Genomic DNA, 18,832 nt, shown 5'->3' on the forward strand with positions numbered 1-18,832 from the left:
AAAGCGAAAAATTAGGGCTGAGATGTAAGGAGAAGCAGAAGTGTGTAAAGCTTTATAAGTGAGGAGGATAATTGAGTGTGTGATATGGGATTTGATAGGAAGCCAGGAGAGGGATTACAGCAGGGGAGATGCTGAGACAGATTTAGGAAAGGGTAGAGTGATTCTGGCAGCAGTGGTTAGGATAGATTGAAGGGGAGACAGGTGAGAGGCAGGAAGGCTGGACAGCAGGAGGTCACAGTAATCAAAATGGGAGAGAATGAGGATCCAATGTCGTTGAGCCAGGATGGCTATGGATTGCAAATAGGCCATTGGGCCTGGATTTCTTTTTTAGGCCATAGGACTTTGGATAGTTTATGGTTTTGAGAGTTTTTTTTGAGAGGAGGGTCATAGTACTTTTTGTGAAGGGAGGATTGGGTTAGTCATTGAGCTTTAGACTCTTTTATTTTTTATGGAGGGGGGAGGTTATGGTTTGGCATTGGTCCTTTATTTGATTGGTCCCTGGTGGCTTCAGCCATGGAGATGAGGAGGGCCTTCATTCCAGCTGGGTAAGTAATCAATTTTTTTTTTTTTTTCAACTTTCATTTTTTATTTGTGGAAAGCAGATATAGAGAAACTCACCACCCATTGGCGTACATTACATCAAACCACATTTTTGTGTTGAACAGCTGTCGACACTAATAGCACTAGACGAACCACATACAGGGAAACAAGACAAGACATACTCGACTCACAAGACTGGGGGGGGGTGTACACATGTGGTGGGGGGGGAGAGGAGGGGGGTGATCTTGCGAAGCTCTGGAGGAGGGTCTAGGCGACCTTGAGTGACTGGGTATTCTCTCTCGTGAACCTGTTGCTCAGCGTAACTGTTGGGTGGCACTGACTAGTGTGTCCCTACGTCCGTGTCTAGTCTATCCCATCCAAGGAGAACGCATTTATTATTATTAGTGCAAAATTGAGGCGGCGTCCAACCCAGGGATGTTGGTTTGTTCTAGCCATGGGTCCCAGACTTTTAGAAATTTAGTGCCAGAGTCGTTGACCCAACTCGTCAACTGTTCCATCTGGTAATCAATTTTTTTAATGGCCAACATGGATTGTCAATGTGGCTATCCTCATTGAGGGGCAATCAATGGATTTAATGGTGATTTTCTTTATGTGATTTAAACATTTTTTATTTACAGTATGTTAAACATTTTTTTATATGCTTTTCAATGTGCAAAAGCCCGATTAGCCACATTTGGCTAATAAGGCTATTGCCCATCAGTAGGTTTGTTGGGGGTTTGAGGTTAAGGGTGTGTGTGGTGGGAGTAGTTGCCCCAGTGTGAGTGGTTAGGCCAATACATTGTTTGAAGGTTTTATAATTAAATTAAAATGTTAAACTTGTGGGTTAAGCATATTTTGATATCATGCCACATGAATTTATAAAATTACACTTTAGCACGAAGTTTGTAAAATTGCAGAAGTATTTTTGTTTCTAAAATGCAAAAATTCACATTTTTATGTTTCACTGAGAAACATGTTGTTTTGCAATTTTTTCAAACCTTGTAAATACTCTCAAAGCAACATAAAATATCACCAATTCCAACAGTTTAACATAAGTTATGGTATCAGGAATTTTGAGAATGGCAAACAAACTTCCTGTAGATGTCAAGGTTTTGCCTGATTTTGAAGCTAATTCTTCTTTGTGGCTTTTAAAAAAAATTGACATTTGTGCTAAGTTTTTTGTGAGATGTCAATTTTTACCAAAATTCACATACTGTAAATGAGAATGTTTTGGACATCTATAGCAATTGAATCATTTTAACTAAATTCCAAGTTAGATTTTTTACCAATCGGTATTTGCTAGCAATTACAGCAAGAAAAATATTGTATTATGATAAACCCACCATTAGCAAAGTAACTCAAGCATTACTAAAACAAGATAAATATAATAGCATCCACAAAATAATATAAAAAATAAAATGCAAGTTCCTTGCTGTTTTAATAGGCGCTTAAGAAAATCCTTGTTTGTTGTGCAACAAGAGTAAATGTCCAAACAGATCCGGAGCTTAGAAACAACTGGCTCTGTCAGCAGTATGAAAAAGTAACATGAAATCCAGAAATATATTTATATATATATGAGAGAGAGAAAAATTATAAAAGTGCGCAAAAGTACAATTCAACTTGAAAAAGATAAATTTTTAGATGTAATGGATGCTGCTACAATGTGTAGGACACATACGATGCCAAAATATATATAAAAATATAACAAACAGCGCAAACCAATACAATGTTTTTAAAATGATAAACACTGGTGTGAATAAATAGTCCAATTGTCCAACTGTAGAGGATGGGGGTTTAGTATATCTAAAAATAAAGAGAAGAAGCCAATATGGTGAAGTAAGTATATTCAGGACTTTCACAGCATAAGCACTGATTCTACTTACAAGAATGTAGATAAAATAAGCATATCTGTAGGAGTACAATCTTTAACTGCAGCCCACGAAGCTCTGGCGTAGTTAGATCCGTCTCTCCAACACACCAAACGCCGCCTGCTCTCAAGTGTCTTGCGGTGACTGCAATCAGAGCTACTGCTCTCTCCGACTGCTGAATCTCATATGATTATCAGAATGATGTTTCTTTAGTGCTGTCACTTATGTCCTTATGGAAATCGCTACTCCCAACCAGATAGGGTTAATGAACAAATGAAGTAAAAACTTCCAAACGCCTTTAAAAAGGCAAATAAAGAAGATCTATTTAAAATAAGACCATAGGAACTTGATCACATAACTCTACGCGTTTCGTCTAATTGACTTTATCAAGAGATCTTGATATATATATATATATATACAGAAAAAATGACACAATAATCATCTCCCATAATAAGAAAGTTAGAGTTAATCAAAAAACTCAGGGTGGTATCAAAAAGGGTTAACTCAAATACATTCCAGAGTGCCCATTGTCTATCCTAATAATCAGTGGAGGTACTTCGGTGTGTAGAACCTGCTTTGATAAGAATCAGTAGTATAAAGTAGTAGAATTGCAGAGCACACCAGTATCCAGCAAACACACCAGTATCCAGCAAACAGAAAAATAATGATCAAGAGGGGATGCCCTCATGTAAAAAAGATGAAAACAAGCCCACGTATAGAACAACCAATTAGATAAATATGTGTAAATAAATACAACAATATGGGTAAATAGATAAAGACTATCCAGCAAATGTATGTATATATAAATACTAGAAAAACTATATACCGTATTTGCTCGATTGTAAGACGCACCATCGATTTGGCCCTTAAAAATCGAGGAAACTTACTTTTTCACTAACCATGTTTCAGGAGAGGTCCTATGTCAGCGGAGGATGAAGCAGGCTGTGGCGGCAGAAGAGTTCCCACGCCTGCAGATGGTTCAAGATGGACAGTGTCCGGCGGGAGTGCAGCGGCGGCAGGACAGGTCCCAAGTCTGCAGGTGAATGAAGATAAGACAGCGGGCGTGCGGTGGCGGCAGGATATCGTAATAGCAGGAGAGCTGAGCAGGAGCAAAGCGGCATAGGGGAACGACTGGGGAATAGGACACTGTAACCGGAAGTCAGACACCGGTCAACTTCCGGTGTTACAGTGTGCACCTCCCCAGCCATTCCCCTATGCCGCTCTGCTCAGCTCTCCTGCTATTATGATCTCCTGCCGCCACCGCACGCCCGCTGTCTTATCTTCATTCACCTGCAGACTTGGCACCTGTTCTCCTGCCGCCCAACCGCCAGCTATACATCTTTAACAATCTGCAGACATGGGACCTCTTCGTCCGCCACCGCCTGCTTCATCCTCTGCCAACATGGGACCTCTCTTGAAACATAGTAAGTGAAAGAGGGAATTAGTACTGTAGGCACTTTTGTTTCCTTTTCATTTTTTTAATACATCGATTCTAAGACGCACCCCGATTTCAGACATGTGAAAATTGGAAAAAAGGTGCGTCTTAGAATCGAGGAAATAGGGTAAATTAAATTAAATAATAAAAACATAGAGATACAGTATTTCAGTATTGAAAACATTGAAAAAAATATTATTGATATACCTATAGATCCATAAATCAAAAAAAGATTATATATTAAAAGAGTATATGGAAAAATCAAAAAGACATGGACTTGTTATCAACTACAGGTACATATTTATTATTAATAGAGAAATGCATATACAAAGGCCTTTAAAAGATAGAAAAACCTTTTGGTAAAAAAATATATTGGATAGGGAGATCCCAAATGCATTGTTAGTTGTGCAGCCTAAAATTCACCGAAAATTTCAATATTTGTATATTGATGTGTTTCATCCAGGTAAGATAAAAAAAAAGGCTCATTTAAAAATAATATGATTCTTTGAACCACTGTTGCCTCTTTAATTATGAAAAAGTGAACAATATCTTAGTACAAAGGAAAGCTGCATTCTATGTATACAATGTTTATGCATTTTGTAACTGAAATCTATGGTTTACTGAAGGTCAAAGTGCAAGAGACCAAAGCTCATCAGATTCAATTGTTTCCAGTTCCTTAAAATGTATTCAGCTCAAAAAGTCTATGAATCCACACAATCTGGACAGCTGGAATAATAAGATACAGTACTGTAGATGCAGAGATTGGAATTCAATTCATTTATTGTCCTACACAAAGAAGTTTGGGCAGTACAGAACACATCAATGGCTGGATTTTAATCTAAAGACATGTTTATCTTATCCTTGTGATGTCTTCTTTTGACAATTACATGAAATGGGATATCATTTAAAACTGATTCAGGAAAGATAAAGAAAAAACAACAAGGTAACCAACCCTCCCGACCTGAATCTAGATTGCCAGTCTAGACACATCACTACAAAGTGAAAAAACAGAAAGTGAATCCCTGCGTTCCCCCATTGGGCTAACAATAAATGGGGAAATAAATATACATAGTGAAACCTAAGTCTGTAAGACAAAGTCTTTTGGTTACATCCTTTGATCAAATAACGACAAGCCTGCCAACCAACATCAAGGTAAGTCTCAGTAGTAGATCTCTCTGCTAAATGCATACAAATGTTCTGTGAAATATACCTGAAGGGGTTATTAAACTAAGCATAATATTATGTAATTTAGTGCAGTTAAAAACTGGTATATACCAGTGAAGATACTTACATGTATGCCAGTAAACTTTAAAGTGCATTTACAGGGACCTTACTGGGAGATTATATACCTTGAAAAGGAGGGACTAACCTCCCACAAGCTGCTCAATAAGCAGTTACAGGTGGATTGGCTAAATACATTAATCACACCATAATAGTGGTGTCCACTGGAAGCATGCTGCTAGGAATTTAAATCGGCCCAACAGAAAATGTAAAACAAATATATATACAGTATATATATTCACCGCGCTTCTCCATGTAAGGAGCATGCTGCTGGTGAAAAGATTGGCCATACATATGTGAAAAAACAGAACGTGAATCCCTGCGCTACTCCCATGTAAGGCCAATCTTTTCACCAGCAGCATGCTTCTTACACGGAGAAGCACGGTGAATATATAAATATTTATAAATATATATAAACTACAAAGGATCAACAGAGCTGAGTACTGACTCCCAAATGACAGTGATATTTTGCCTTTGTAAGGAGACAGTGTATGAAGAAGTATTATGTTTGTAAGTAAGAGATTATGGCACCAACACTGAAATAAAGTAATTATTACATAACCACACTGAATTCAAACACTGAAATGACCTCATTTGATCATTGACTCAAACCTGTGAGATGATATGCTAAATTCCAACCTATTGACTCAATTCTTGTTGGTGATGGATAATGACACACAATAAATTCTAAATAATAATTCTAAAGGAACTGCATTGTGGAAGTCACTATGCACATACAGTAAAAGCTTTGAAATGTTTTCACCCTGTACGGTAAGTGCTTTACTATTAAATGCTTTACTTTAGATGACACACACACCTCTTATAGACTTTAACATGGACGGTATCGATTGTTCATGATAGTCTATGCAAATTAAAATGCTATGTGGCTATTCATTGAATTAAAGAAAAATATGAATGGTCATACCTTGAAAGGGTGGTTTCGTTCAGCAATGGGACTCATGGGAAGTGAAGTTGTACTACTTGCTGGGCTCATGTCAGTACTCTGTAAATAAAATATAATAGGTGAAAACATGCCAGGATTATGATTACAGATAGAGACGTAGCAGCCGTTATTGTTACCACTGGTGCATTGCAACGGGACGCATACAACACGCCAGCAGCTGCAATCAAAAAAAGGGGTGGGGATGCAATAACGCCTGTTACATCTGTATTTACTGTTGAAATAAAAACATCAACAACTGTCACACCACAGGTCAAAAAAGATTTATTATGCCGGTACGTTTACTAACAAATAAAAACATGCTGAATTAATTTCACGGTAACCCCCAGATCACATTTGTATCAGCATTTTGTGTCTGACAGCTTTTTGATTGGTTTACAAGTTGGAGTGTTTTGCAGTTGCAACCATTTCTAAAGGCCTTTGACAGGTTGTTTTCTTTGTAGGGTTTTGATAAGAGCAAGAGCAACAAGATAAAGTTGGAATGGTTAATGCCAAGTAAAAAAAAAAACAAAACCTTTTTCTAGTGGGGATAGACAAAGAAAATCCCCAGCCTATAAATACTATACAAAGTAAGAGGTTGTTGAGCATGCACTAGCAGAAATAAAAGTAATTTAGAAACCATAACTCATTACAGTGAAATATATTTGCTTTTAGATATGTTGTGATACAGAAAACGTGACTTCTCTTTCATGCTCTACTTAAAAAAAAAAAAAAATACTATAATTGCCAGTTTTACAATGATTAAACCCTTCAATTTGGCCCAGATACATCAAGCAGTGCTATGGAAAAGAGATGTTATCTAGGATCAGCGGTGCGCAAACTGGGGGGCGCGCAAGATTGTTATGGGGGGGCGCAGGAAGCAGCGGTGATTTTCCCAGGAGCAGAAGAAAAAAAGCCGTCTGTAGCTGCAATTTTTTTTTTTTGGCCATTAGGTGGCGCTGTGCTGCACAGCAGCATCTCCTTGCTTCCTGCATCAGCGTGTGTGACATGGGGAGAGGGGGTGAGTGAGACTGGAACATGGGGGATTGAGACTGGGACATGGGGAAGTGAGACTGGGACATGGGGGAGTGAGACTGGGACATGGGGGAGTGAGACTGGGACATGGGGGAGTGAGACTGGGACATGGGGGAGTGAGACTGGGACATGGGGGGAGTGAGACTGGGACATGGGGGGAGTGAGACTGGGACATGAGGAGAGTGAGACTGGGACATGGGGGAGTGAGACTGGGACATGGGGGGGTTGAAACTGGGACATGGGGGGGGATGAGACTGGGACATGGGGAGGGGTGAGACTGGGACATGGGGGGGTGAGACTGGGACATGGGGGGGGAGTGAGACTGGGACATGGGGGAGTGAGACTGGGACATGGGGGGGTGAGACTGGGACATGGGGGGGAGTGAGACTGGGACATGGGGGGGAGTGAGACTGGGACATGGGGGAGTGAGACTGGGACATGGGGGTGGGACTGGGACATGGGGGGGTGGGACTGGGACATGGGGGGTGGGACTGGGACATGGGGGGGTGGGACTGGGACATGGGGGGGTGGGACTGGGACATGGGGGGGAGTTGAGAGTGGGACTGGGACATGGAGGGGGGTTGAGAGTGAGACTGGGACATGGGGAGGGAGTGTGAGACTGGGACATGTGGAGGGAGTGTGAGACTGGGACATGGGGAGGGAGTGTGAGACTGGGACATGGGGAGGGAGTGTGAGACTGGGACATGGGGAGGGAGTGTGAAACTGGGACATGGGGAGGGAGTGTGAGACTGGGACATGGGGAGGGAGTGTGAGACTGGGACATGGGGGAGTGAGACTGGGACATGGGGAGGGAGTGTGAGACTGGGACATGGGGGAGTGAGACTGGGACATGGGCGAGTGAGACTGGGACATGGGCGAGTGAGACTGGGACATGGGGGAGTGAGACTGGGACATGGGCGAGTGAGACTGGGACATGGGGGAGTGAGACTGGGACATGGGGGAGTGAGACTGGGACATGGGGGAGTGAGACTGGGACATGGGGGGTGAGACTGGGACATGGGGGGGTGAGACTGGGACATGGGGGGGATGAGATGGGACATGGGGAGGGGTGAGACTGGGACATGGGGGGTGAGACTGGGACATGGGGGGGTGATACTGAGACATGGGAGGGGTGGTGAGACTGGGACATGGGAGGGGGTGAGACTGGGACATGGGGGGTGAGACTGGGACACGGGGGGTGAGACTGGGACATGGGGGGGGTGAGACTGGGACATTGGGTGGGGGGGTGAGACTGGGACATGGGGGGTGAGACTGGGACATGGGGGGGTGAGACTGGGACATGGGGGGTAAGACTGGGACATGGGGTGGTGAGAGTGGGACATGGGGGGGGAGTGAAACTGGGACATGGGGGGTGAGACTGGGACATGGGGGGGAGTGAGACTGGGACATGGTAGGGGGTGAGACTGGGACATGGGGGGGTGAGAGTGAGACTAGGACATGGGGAGGGAGTGTGAGACTGGGACATGGGGGGTGGGACTGGGACATGGGGGGTGAGTGAGACTGGGACATGGGGGAGTGACTGTGAGACTGGGACATGGGGAGGGGTGTGAGTGACATGAGGGGGTGAGAGTGTGAGATGGGGAGGGGGGTGAGAGTGAGTGTGACATGGGGAGGGGGGGTGAAAGAGCTACATGGGGAGGGGGGTGAGAGAGAGACATGGGGATGAGAGAGACACGGGAGGGAGGGAGAGACAGACACTGGAGGGAGGGAGAGACAGACACTGGTTGGAGGGAGGAAGACACACAATGGCTGGAGGGAGAGTGTGAGAGAGACACCGGGTGGAGGGAGAAACAATAGCTGGAGGGAGAGTGTGAGAGACACCGGGGTGAGGGAGAGACAATGGCTGGAGGGAGAGTGTGAGAGAGACACCAGGTGGAGGGAGAAACAATAGCTGGAGGGAGAGTGCAAAAGAGACACTGGGGGGAGGGAGAGACAATGGCTGGAGGGAGAGACAATGGCTGGAAGGAGAGTGAGAGACAATGGGGGGAGGGAGACAGACACTATTGGGAGGGAGAAAAAGAGAGAGACACACAGGGGGAGGGAAAGAGAGTGGGGGGAGACACTAAGAGGAGGGATAGAGAGGGACTGGAGGGGGAGTGAGAAATACAGGGAGAGGGAGAGACTGGGAGAGGAGTGTGAGACTGGAAGAGGGGAGAGAGTGAGAGACAATGGGGGAGGGAGAAAGAGACACACACTGGGGGGAGGGAGTGGGAGACACTGAGGGGAGGAATGAAGAGGGACTGGAGGGGGAGTGAGAAATACAGGGAGAGGGGGAGAGGGAGAGACTGGGAGAGGAGTGTGAGACTGGAAGGGGGAGAGAGGTCCTGAGAGATTCTAATGTGGCGGGAAGAGAGAGATTAATAATACAGCAGAAATGGGGACGCTATTAGACAAATATCATAATATTTATTTTTAAATTATGTAATTTGTGTTATAAATACTTTTTTTTGTAGACGCGTGGCGAAGGCGTTACAAAGCTGGTTCGCCCTCAATGGCTGAACCAGCTCACGTGCGCTGACGTCATGTGATTTTTGATTACATCAGGCAGGGGGGGCCCGAGAAATTTCATGGATGAAAAGGGGGGCTCGGCATAAAAAGTTTGCTCACCCCTGATCTAGGTTACCTAGCATTCTAGTTGACCAAAAATGTACACATTTTTTGAGATAACATCTCCACTTTTCCTTAGCACTGCTTGATGTATCTGGGCCAAAGTTTAAAAGGTATTAAACCTTTCAAAACAAATACAATTATAGTGCATTAATCAACTTCACTCAGCACAAGAAATACTTGCCATCAGTAATGTGTCAGTTCTGTAACACACCTCCAAATCCTAGATTCCCCTGACACCAACATATAAAAGGAGTGATCTTTCAAAATGTTCAGGCTGCAAAACTGAAACATAAAACCTACTGGTACACCCAATTATGTATTAAAAGAACACATCTCATTGAAACCAATCTGTTTTTTATTTATTTGACAAATCAGGTGCCGTTTGTTTGTCTCAGTTCTGCAGCCAGGAGATTTTGATACATCCCACCTGAAGTCCACAATACGGTCACCTAAAAAAGAACCTTGACTGTTCGGGGCTGTTCATACAGTAACGTGGCAAGGTGGTAAACAGCAATGCTGTAGCATTACAATGAGGTACATGTGGAGTACTTTGCACAATGGTCCTAGTAACTACTTCACATTTCCCCTCATACAGCAGTTATGGACTTTAGAACTTGCGGTGCTCTTGTTAAATCGAGAGTCTCCTAGTAACAACTCCAAGATAAACAGGAACATTTGTTTGCAGTCTCAAACCGTTTTTTTGTGAGCTGAGCTCTTTATCTCATTTTGCAGCACTGGATGTAGTACAGGCCAACTGAATGCTGTATTTTCAAGTTTAGACTGGACAGCAGATTGCATGTTTCTAATGCTATCATCTGCAATTTTTTTTTACTTATTTTGGGGTTGGGGGGACACATGCCAGCTCAATTACTGAAGCAATTGTTGCAAGGAGATACACAGATAGTTCGAGACATGCCCTGTAGCCCCATAAGACTCCTCTTTCATGCATGCAAATAGTGTACTCTATAGTTTGCTTTGATAAAAATCATATACGTCTTACAAACTACTGGTGACAGCTGTCAGCAATTTGATTCCTTTCTCTCTAAATTCACAAGTTTGTTACAATGAACATTTCCCATGGTGACAGATACACATCAAGTTCACAACATAATTCACTCACATGCCTAACTGTGATAGCATTTTTGCTCATATTTGTGAGATGAAAGGAAACACTGGATGATATGAAAGTTAGTGGTTGTCTTCCTAAACCTGTACTGCCAACTTTTAAAAAATAATATGAAAAAGACCATTTATCTAAACAGCAGAGCTAAATATGCAGTGCAGTGGGGTAAGCTATCTATTGCATCTCATTTTGTAATATGTGCTAGTTTAATGAGTTCCAGTAAAATCATATACATTCATGCTGGTCTAGCCATATACTCTATTGCACTGGTTCCCAACATTTTTAACACTTTGCACCCCCTGTTAAATTTTTTTTTTTTTCCGCAAACCCCTAATTAATAAATGTTATTATCTACTCAGACTATTGCCAACAAAACAGTTTCATCGATCATAGTGGCCTGAGCTTGTGGGGGAAACACACACTTAATAAAGCACCAAATTGCACCTCAGTGTGTGCAGGCAGCATGTATAGCTGTCAATTACTAAGGGAGCATCCAAAGTCACGCCCCACAATGCATTGCTGCTGTGGATGCAAAGCACTGCGGGGAGCGACTTTGGAAGCTCCTGCGGTAATTGACATCTATAACATACACACCAAGGTGCAGTTTGGTGCCTTACTAAGTGCCCAGTCCCCCTACAGGCTCAGGAACAAACTATACTCTCTGGTAACCACCATTATAGGTTTTTTTGGGTGAACCCCTTGGAGACACCTCATGAACCCTGTTGGATATCATTGCTTTATTATAACTTGTCCCATAAAGGCGGTTTGCCTTGAATTTCAATGAAGAATGGGTCTGGCAGCAGTGTGCACTTTAGAAAAAAAAAATTTCCTTAAATTACTGGTAAGTTTGGAACATACTTTTGTTTAACATATGCTGAAATGTATTACACTCCGAAAACAATGGTATGAGAAGTAGATTAATATATGAAGGAAATATATGTACAACTATATTGGCATGCAGGGTTTGCTTTTATTCAATTGAAAGAGAGCTTGCACAGTGTGCTAAATATCAAAAGTTGACCTGTAGCCCCTAATTTGATTAATATTCTGTACTTTACATTTCCTAACTGACAGTTTAACTGATAAACAAAAAGTAGGGGAAAATGACAGTAATATATGCTCAAAGTAAAAGATAACACGTATCATTATCATTAGTATGTGTACGGCATGCAAGCTAAGACCAAGAAACCCAGATTCTGATGCCAAGTACCTGAAAAAAAAAGTTGAATCGGACCTAAAGGCTGCCCTTAACCCTGCACTTCTGCTAAAGCATCCAGGACCTTTCACTGCTGCAACTTTTCCCTTCCTTAAAAGGCTGTGTCACCGCTGGGTGCACCACTGCTCCCGGGTGTAACCACGACTGCCGAAACACTAAGTCATGCTACAACTGTAACTGAACAATGACAATGTTTCATCTTTCCCATATAGGCGAATACAGGTTATTAGTCACAAAATGTCTTGGGAAGGCAGTTTCCCTTCTCAAGAAAAATCTTGTCCTTGAAGCCTTAAAACAAGAGTTACCTTGACTTCTACAGTGATTACCTCCTTTAATTTCTAAATATGTGACTAAAGAATATCTGCCACTTTATTGTAAGCTTTTGATCACCTTCTAAAGTAATTCTGTAATTTCTGCCCAGAGAAATTAGGCCTGTATGAGTGAGTGGTTTCTGTATAATATCTGATAAGTAAGGGGAAGGAAAAACAATGTTGCGAATTTCGAGTTTCTAGGCTTCCCAGAACCATTATGGAAGGACTATACTTTTACACAGGACTGGCTCTACAAGCCTTGTACTGTAGGACTTTCTACCACGAAGATGATTATTTTGGGTGAATGTTGAGCTGGACTGAAATGTTTTGCAGGACAAGAAAATAATAATGATTTTCCTTTCTTTCATTCTTTTGGAGTAGGACACAGTCACTAGATCAAATAAACTATTTAATTCAGATCTCCCAAATGTTGTGTTCTTTTGCCCCTACAGCTACACACAAATATCCAAGCTTAGGCTTCATGGTGAAGTGGCATTATACTTTAAACCAGCAAGTTACCTTCTGAAATTGTGTTATCTTCTCTCTATTCAATAATCGTTTGCATTTCCCCCCTTTCACCAAATAACTATCCATCTGCTGCAGTGCACATCAATACCATAGCTGGATAGATTTTAATAACCTTCCCCTATACCACCTTATCTTCAGCAAACTCACTGGAAGCTCCTTCAAAGACATATCAAGGCAACCTGTCAAGATCTTCCCGTTGTGAAGCAATGATGTAGATGTGTTCTCCTCAAGGTACTGTATTTCTGTCCCTTAATTTAACTAGGCATACGCAATTATAGCAAGCTCAAAACCCAGACCCACATTATTATATATTTGTATATTTAATTGTGCCAATTGGTGTGCTATTGGGAAAGTGACCTCAAATATGCAAGAGGAAACAAAGAAGCCCCGATGCACATCCAATATGACAAATTATTTAGTTAATTTCTATAGGGTTTTTGTTCTCAAACAGTAAGTATGGGTCATTTAGTTCAATCTTTTGGCCAAAACATATCAAGTCTGCAACCACGTCAAGGTCAACCCGATTAGCAGGTCCTACACTACCAATTATATACTGTGTCCTTTTGTATGTTTTCCACTGCATAGAGAAAATAGAAAACAAAACAATAATTGTCAAAAGCATGGGATGTGTGATATATACGTGGTGCCTAAGGGGTTACAATGTAGCAGCACTATATATGGTATGTGTGAGCTACAGTGCACTTAAAGCTGGTTAAAAAACATAAGTTCCCTAAAAAAAAAATTGTGGAACAAAAAGAGTCAGAAATAAAATTAAAAAAAATACACCCCATGCTTATTGCTATAGGACCTGCTGATAGGGTTTTACCTTGACGTGATTGCAGCCTTGATACTGTATGTTTTATCCAAAAGATTGAAATACTGTAGATGACCCATTCTTATAAGAAGAAAAAAATGTATAGAATACAACTAAATCATTTGTCACATTGGATGTGCATCGGGGCTGCTTTGTTTAGTGTTGTATATTTGAGGTCACGTTCCCAGTAGCACTCCAGTTGGCACAATTAAATATATAAATATATTATACTGTGGGACTGGGTTTTGAGCTAGCTGAGATTGTGTCTAATTAGAAATTGTTGGGAGGACAGTGACCCCACTTAGTTTAAACTCACACAACCTACCCCTATTTAATTAGTATGTCCAAGCACACATGTGAAAGCAGTACTTCAGTGAGAGATTTCTTCCCCCAGGAGAAAGATGGTAATAACCTTTGCTATAGCATTAAGTATGGGGAAGTAACTGTATTTCTTTCACTATATTTCTTAGGGCACTTCTTTTTTTTAACTCACATATAGTGCTCCTAAAGTTAAACCCCTTAGGCACCATATACATGTCACACATCCCATGCTTTTGACTATATCATTGTTATCTTTTCTCTGTTCTCTAGGCAGTGGAGGAAATACAAAAGGACACAGTATAAAATAGGTAGTGTAGGACCTGCTGATCGGGTTTTCACTGACGTGGTTGCAGGCTTGATACGGTTTGGCTAAAATATTGAACTAAATAACCCATACTTATGAGAAGAAAAAACATATAGAAATTAACTTAATAATTTGTAATATTGGGAGTGCATTGGGGTTTCTTTGTTTACTGTTTAGTTTAACAAAACATACTGTAGCAACTCTTGGTGTTATGTGATGCACTCACCTGTAATCCCTTGGAATCATTCTCTTCCTAAAGAATGGAAACACACTCACAGTTTTACAGCCCTCTGCTACCACTGCTACTTCTAATGAGCTCCGAAATAAACACCTACTTACTGTACTTCACTGAATTATCAGTACTCATGTACTACCAGATGCTCCCACACGGTTATGTCTTTAGTTAATTATACTACAGACAAATAAGTCATGGGTGTTACAACCCAGAATATTTCAAAAGTATACATCCCCATTCGCTTTTTCTATCTTCAGAACTTTGAAAGTAGAGTCTTAATGGGTTGATTCAATATTCTCTTTAGCTGTCAATCATACAGTGATCAACCAAAAACTGCCATTTAAGTCAATGATAGTGACAAAGGGTGTTATTACGGGCGGAGATCCTATATAGAGTGATAAATAGTGCTAAAATTAGTGATATGGGGTACATAAACAAGTGTACAATAAGTGAATAAAATATGTGAAAGTGCAAGTGCTAAAAAAACAAATATTTCAGTGATAATTCGCAGCTCTACCCCCTGAAAAAAGGTTCTGTTTTTCTTTTTCCTTGTAGTTAGCTCGAAGCTTTGGGGCACGCAGATATCACCATATAAAAATAAGAATAGAAAACTACATAGTGTAATCAACTTTCTCAGAATTGGAGTCTAGGTTTTGTGTCAAATAGGAACTCACAATTTCCTAGATGTGTGATTCGCAAGATGCAGTTATAGGCTTTTCTAGCGTTGATCTTTAGTATTGTTGATCCCAGTGTGATGTATCCTCGGGGAGAATAAAAATACCACAATAGTGTAACTCTGTATAAAATTCAAATGTATATTGAATAAAATTTTACACTTACATAAGTCACAGGTATATGGGCACGTAAGTATTATAGTTGAGTGGCTGGTTCGTTTCTCCACTGCTCCAGTTTGTGTCTCTCACTTCTGTTCGCCGGGCTCCAGATGAGCACCACGTCACTTCCGGTGACGGGTCGCGTCACTTCCGTTGCCTTCGGGACCATGCAGGAGGCCAGGCAGCACTCTTGGAGGAACGTAATCACGCCTACTACGCCGACTCTACGTGTTTCGCTTTACAGCTGACTCCTGAGGAGTGCTCCAAGAGTGCTGCCTGTCCTCCTGCATGGTCCTGAAGACAACGGAAGTGACGCGACACGCCACTGGATGTGACATGGCGCTCATTAGGAGCTCGGCGAACAGAAGTGAGAGACACAAACTGGAGCAGTGGAGAAACGAACCAGCCACTCAACTATAATACTTACGTGCCCATATACCTGTGACTTATATAAGTGTAAAATTGTATTCAATTTACATTTCAATTTTATACAGAGTTACACTATTGTGGTATTTTTATTCTCCCCGAGGATACATCACACTGGGATCAACAATACTAAATATCAACGCTAGAAAAGCCTATAACTGCATCCTGCGAATCACATATTGTGTGAAATGCTGTTTTACTCCTAGGAAATTGTGAGTTCCCATTTGACAAAAAATCTGGACTCCGATTCTGAGAAAGCTAATTACATTATGTAGTTTTCTATTCTTATTTTTATACTAGCTGATAGACCCGGTGTTGCCCGGAATGTGAATGGATAAAAAAAAAAGAATGTTGTTTGTAATAAAAAGTATATGAATGAAATAGAGACTAATAAATAAATAAAAAGACTAATATATAAAATGTGTAAAAAGGTTTTATTGTCGTTGATGAAGAATAAAAAGTGGTATATAAATTTGGCCATTTTATAAATTCAATTGACACTGCGTAGGTGCACGCCATTGTAGAAAGAGATATAAATTTGAATAGTAACAGACTTTGTCGGCCATTTTAAAACATTTGAAAAGACTGGCTAGGCGAAGGTAGGGGCGGGAATAGTATTTATACAAAAGTAAACGGACGGCATTTTAGTGATATAAATTTATTGTAATTGTAAGTGAGTTGTTTGAGAATTTATTGAAGTTCATAAAGAGTAGCTACGGGTGGGCGGTGTAATGTGAGCGGCGTCCATGTGTTTGTAGAGGCAAATGTTTGTATTTAGTTGTTTAAAAGGCAAATCTTTGTATTTAGTTGTTTAAAGAAAGTGCATATATGAGCGGTTTAGACGGGCATGTGGCCAGAGATGAGATTGTCGTTGCGGAGGGAGAATTAAGATAATGGTCGGCAGTTTAGTCACGGTAATGTGTGGTGATGTAGAATGGGAGGTGAGTGTGAATGTGTGGAATGTGTAAGATGTGTGTGTGTGTACACAGGGGTGAGAGTGTGTGTGTGTGTGTGTGTACACAGGGGTGACAGTGTGTGTGTGTACAGGTTGTTGTTTGACAGGGGTGAGTGTGAATGTGTGTAATGTGTAAGATGTGTGTGTGTACACAGGGGTGACAGTGTGTGTGTGTGTGTACAGGGTTGAGTGTGAGTGTGACAGTGAGTGTACAGGGGTGACTGTGTGTGTGTGTACAGGGTTGAGTGTGAGTGTGACACTGAGTGTGTGTGAGTGTGAGGGGGTGACTGTGTGTACAGGGTTGTGTGTGAGTGTGGGGGATGACAGTGTGATATGTCAACTTACCAAGGAGTCCTCAGAGGTTCTGGGCGTGTGGTGTGACTGCAAGTGTATGAGAGTGAAGGAGGTGATGTCACAGTGGGGAGTACCTCTTGGCCAATGAGAGTCACAGACCAATCAGATTCACCGCAGATAGCACTAACCACACTAACCATTCGATTTTATATATTAAGATGGTGATATCTGCGTGCCCCAAAGCTTCGAACTAAATTCAAATCAATGAGTATGGAATCAGTCCCTAGGCACCAGCTAATAAGTCAGAAAATATCGGGGGAGCCGTCTCCAGATACTGGAGTCACAATAACAATGAGTGCAAGCATGAAACAATCTTGTTTTTCACTTTACATTTACATAAATAAAACATTGATTGGGAAGATATAACCACTAACCCCTTCAATAGCAGGACGGCCAGCAATGCATTTTAAAGGCGCTACTTTGGCTGGAAGACAACATATATTTTTTTTGCATATGAATAAAAAATAACTGCAACATAGTTAAAACCTCCATGAAATGCACAGAAAATGAAGAAATACCTAGGTACTGTACGCTAAAAACGATGGTCAAACGTGCGGCAACTACAATTTAATCCTAAGCATGCAACATCATGCGCTTGTAAATGAGTCGACTAGGTGGGCAAAGTGATTGTTATCGACTGTCATTTTCTATACTTTTATATTCCTCACAGGAAGAACAGAAAAGAATTAACGGCAAAAATGAAAGAGGATTCAAATCATGTTTAGAATAGGATTCTCAATGATGCACGGTGAGGCTGCTGCATATGGAGAGATTGATTATTGAAGTGCCTGCTGCAAGATTTTATACAGCACTAATAAATATAAGCCAAAAGAGAATGGAATACTTTGAGGAAAAGATGACTTAGATTATATATAAAAGCTTCAATAAGATTGTCTTAGAAACCAAAGGATAATGGGATTCTAGCAGGAATTTAAACAGGGTGCTTTAAAGGCAATACATCCAAATTAAAAGAGTCACTGTAATGATTTTTATGTTAATGGCTGTGTGTGTGCAGGTCTTCCATCGGAAGGAGGAGGGGGTGGAAGTGCCCCGGGCCCAGTGGCTAATTGTGGTCCGCTTGGCCGAACCTGCAAGTTGGGATATACCTGGCCTCTTTCTTTGCTGGAGGAAAATCAGGCAGCCCCTCATCCCCCATGCTGCACAAGCTGTCAGCATCCAAACCCCACCCCAGTCATTCACTTATTGCCCTGGGTTATGCTTGTGTCTCAGGCCCCATACAAGCTGCTGATGGGCCTGTGTGCATGTATAATATATCAAGAAAAGCACAAATATCAATACAATAATCAAACTAATCAAGGTAAAGTACACCAAGTGACTTCCTGTTTTTCATCTGTGTGCTACCATGTTCACTGTATGTCTTGGCCTCACCTTCCACAGAGTCACAAGAGATAGCTTTTTCCCCCACAGCTCTGGGGAAGTCAAGTCAGGCTACTGCACATCTGTGGAGTTGGAGTTTTTGGAAGCTATCAGTGACAATGTAAACTGCATGTCTATAGCCAGAATTGTTTGTCCTACAAGTTTTACTCCGTTTTAGGAATAAGAATAAACAAGGTAGTACATATTCTGCAAATGTGCAAAAAAGACTTGTATAACCTTGTAGAAGTTCAGCTGTTGTGTATACACACATGTACGCCAAAACAAAAAAGTTTAGTTTTCAAAAA

The 18,832-nt window shown here is 41.4% G+C and overlaps 1 protein-coding gene across 4 annotated transcripts in view; it reads right to left on the minus strand.

Moving 5' to 3' along the window:
* The window catches only part of CCSER1 (coiled-coil serine rich protein 1), an 874,804-nt gene that overhangs the window by 224,246 nt on the left and 631,726 nt on the right, over positions 1–18,832 (minus strand). For all 4 annotated transcript variants that reach the window (XM_075609982.1, XM_075609990.1, XM_075609996.1 and 1 more), the window contains exon 7: positions 6,050–6,127. In XM_075609982.1, coding sequence (XP_075466097.1) covers positions 6,050–6,127 — 78 coding nt within the window. The remainder of the gene's footprint in view (positions 1–6,049; positions 6,128–18,832) is intronic.

The sequence above is a fragment of the Ascaphus truei genome, chromosome 1, assembly GCF_040206685.1.
Source record: "Ascaphus truei isolate aAscTru1 chromosome 1, aAscTru1.hap1, whole genome shotgun sequence".
NCBI lineage: Eukaryota > Metazoa > Chordata > Amphibia > Anura > Ascaphidae > Ascaphus > Ascaphus truei.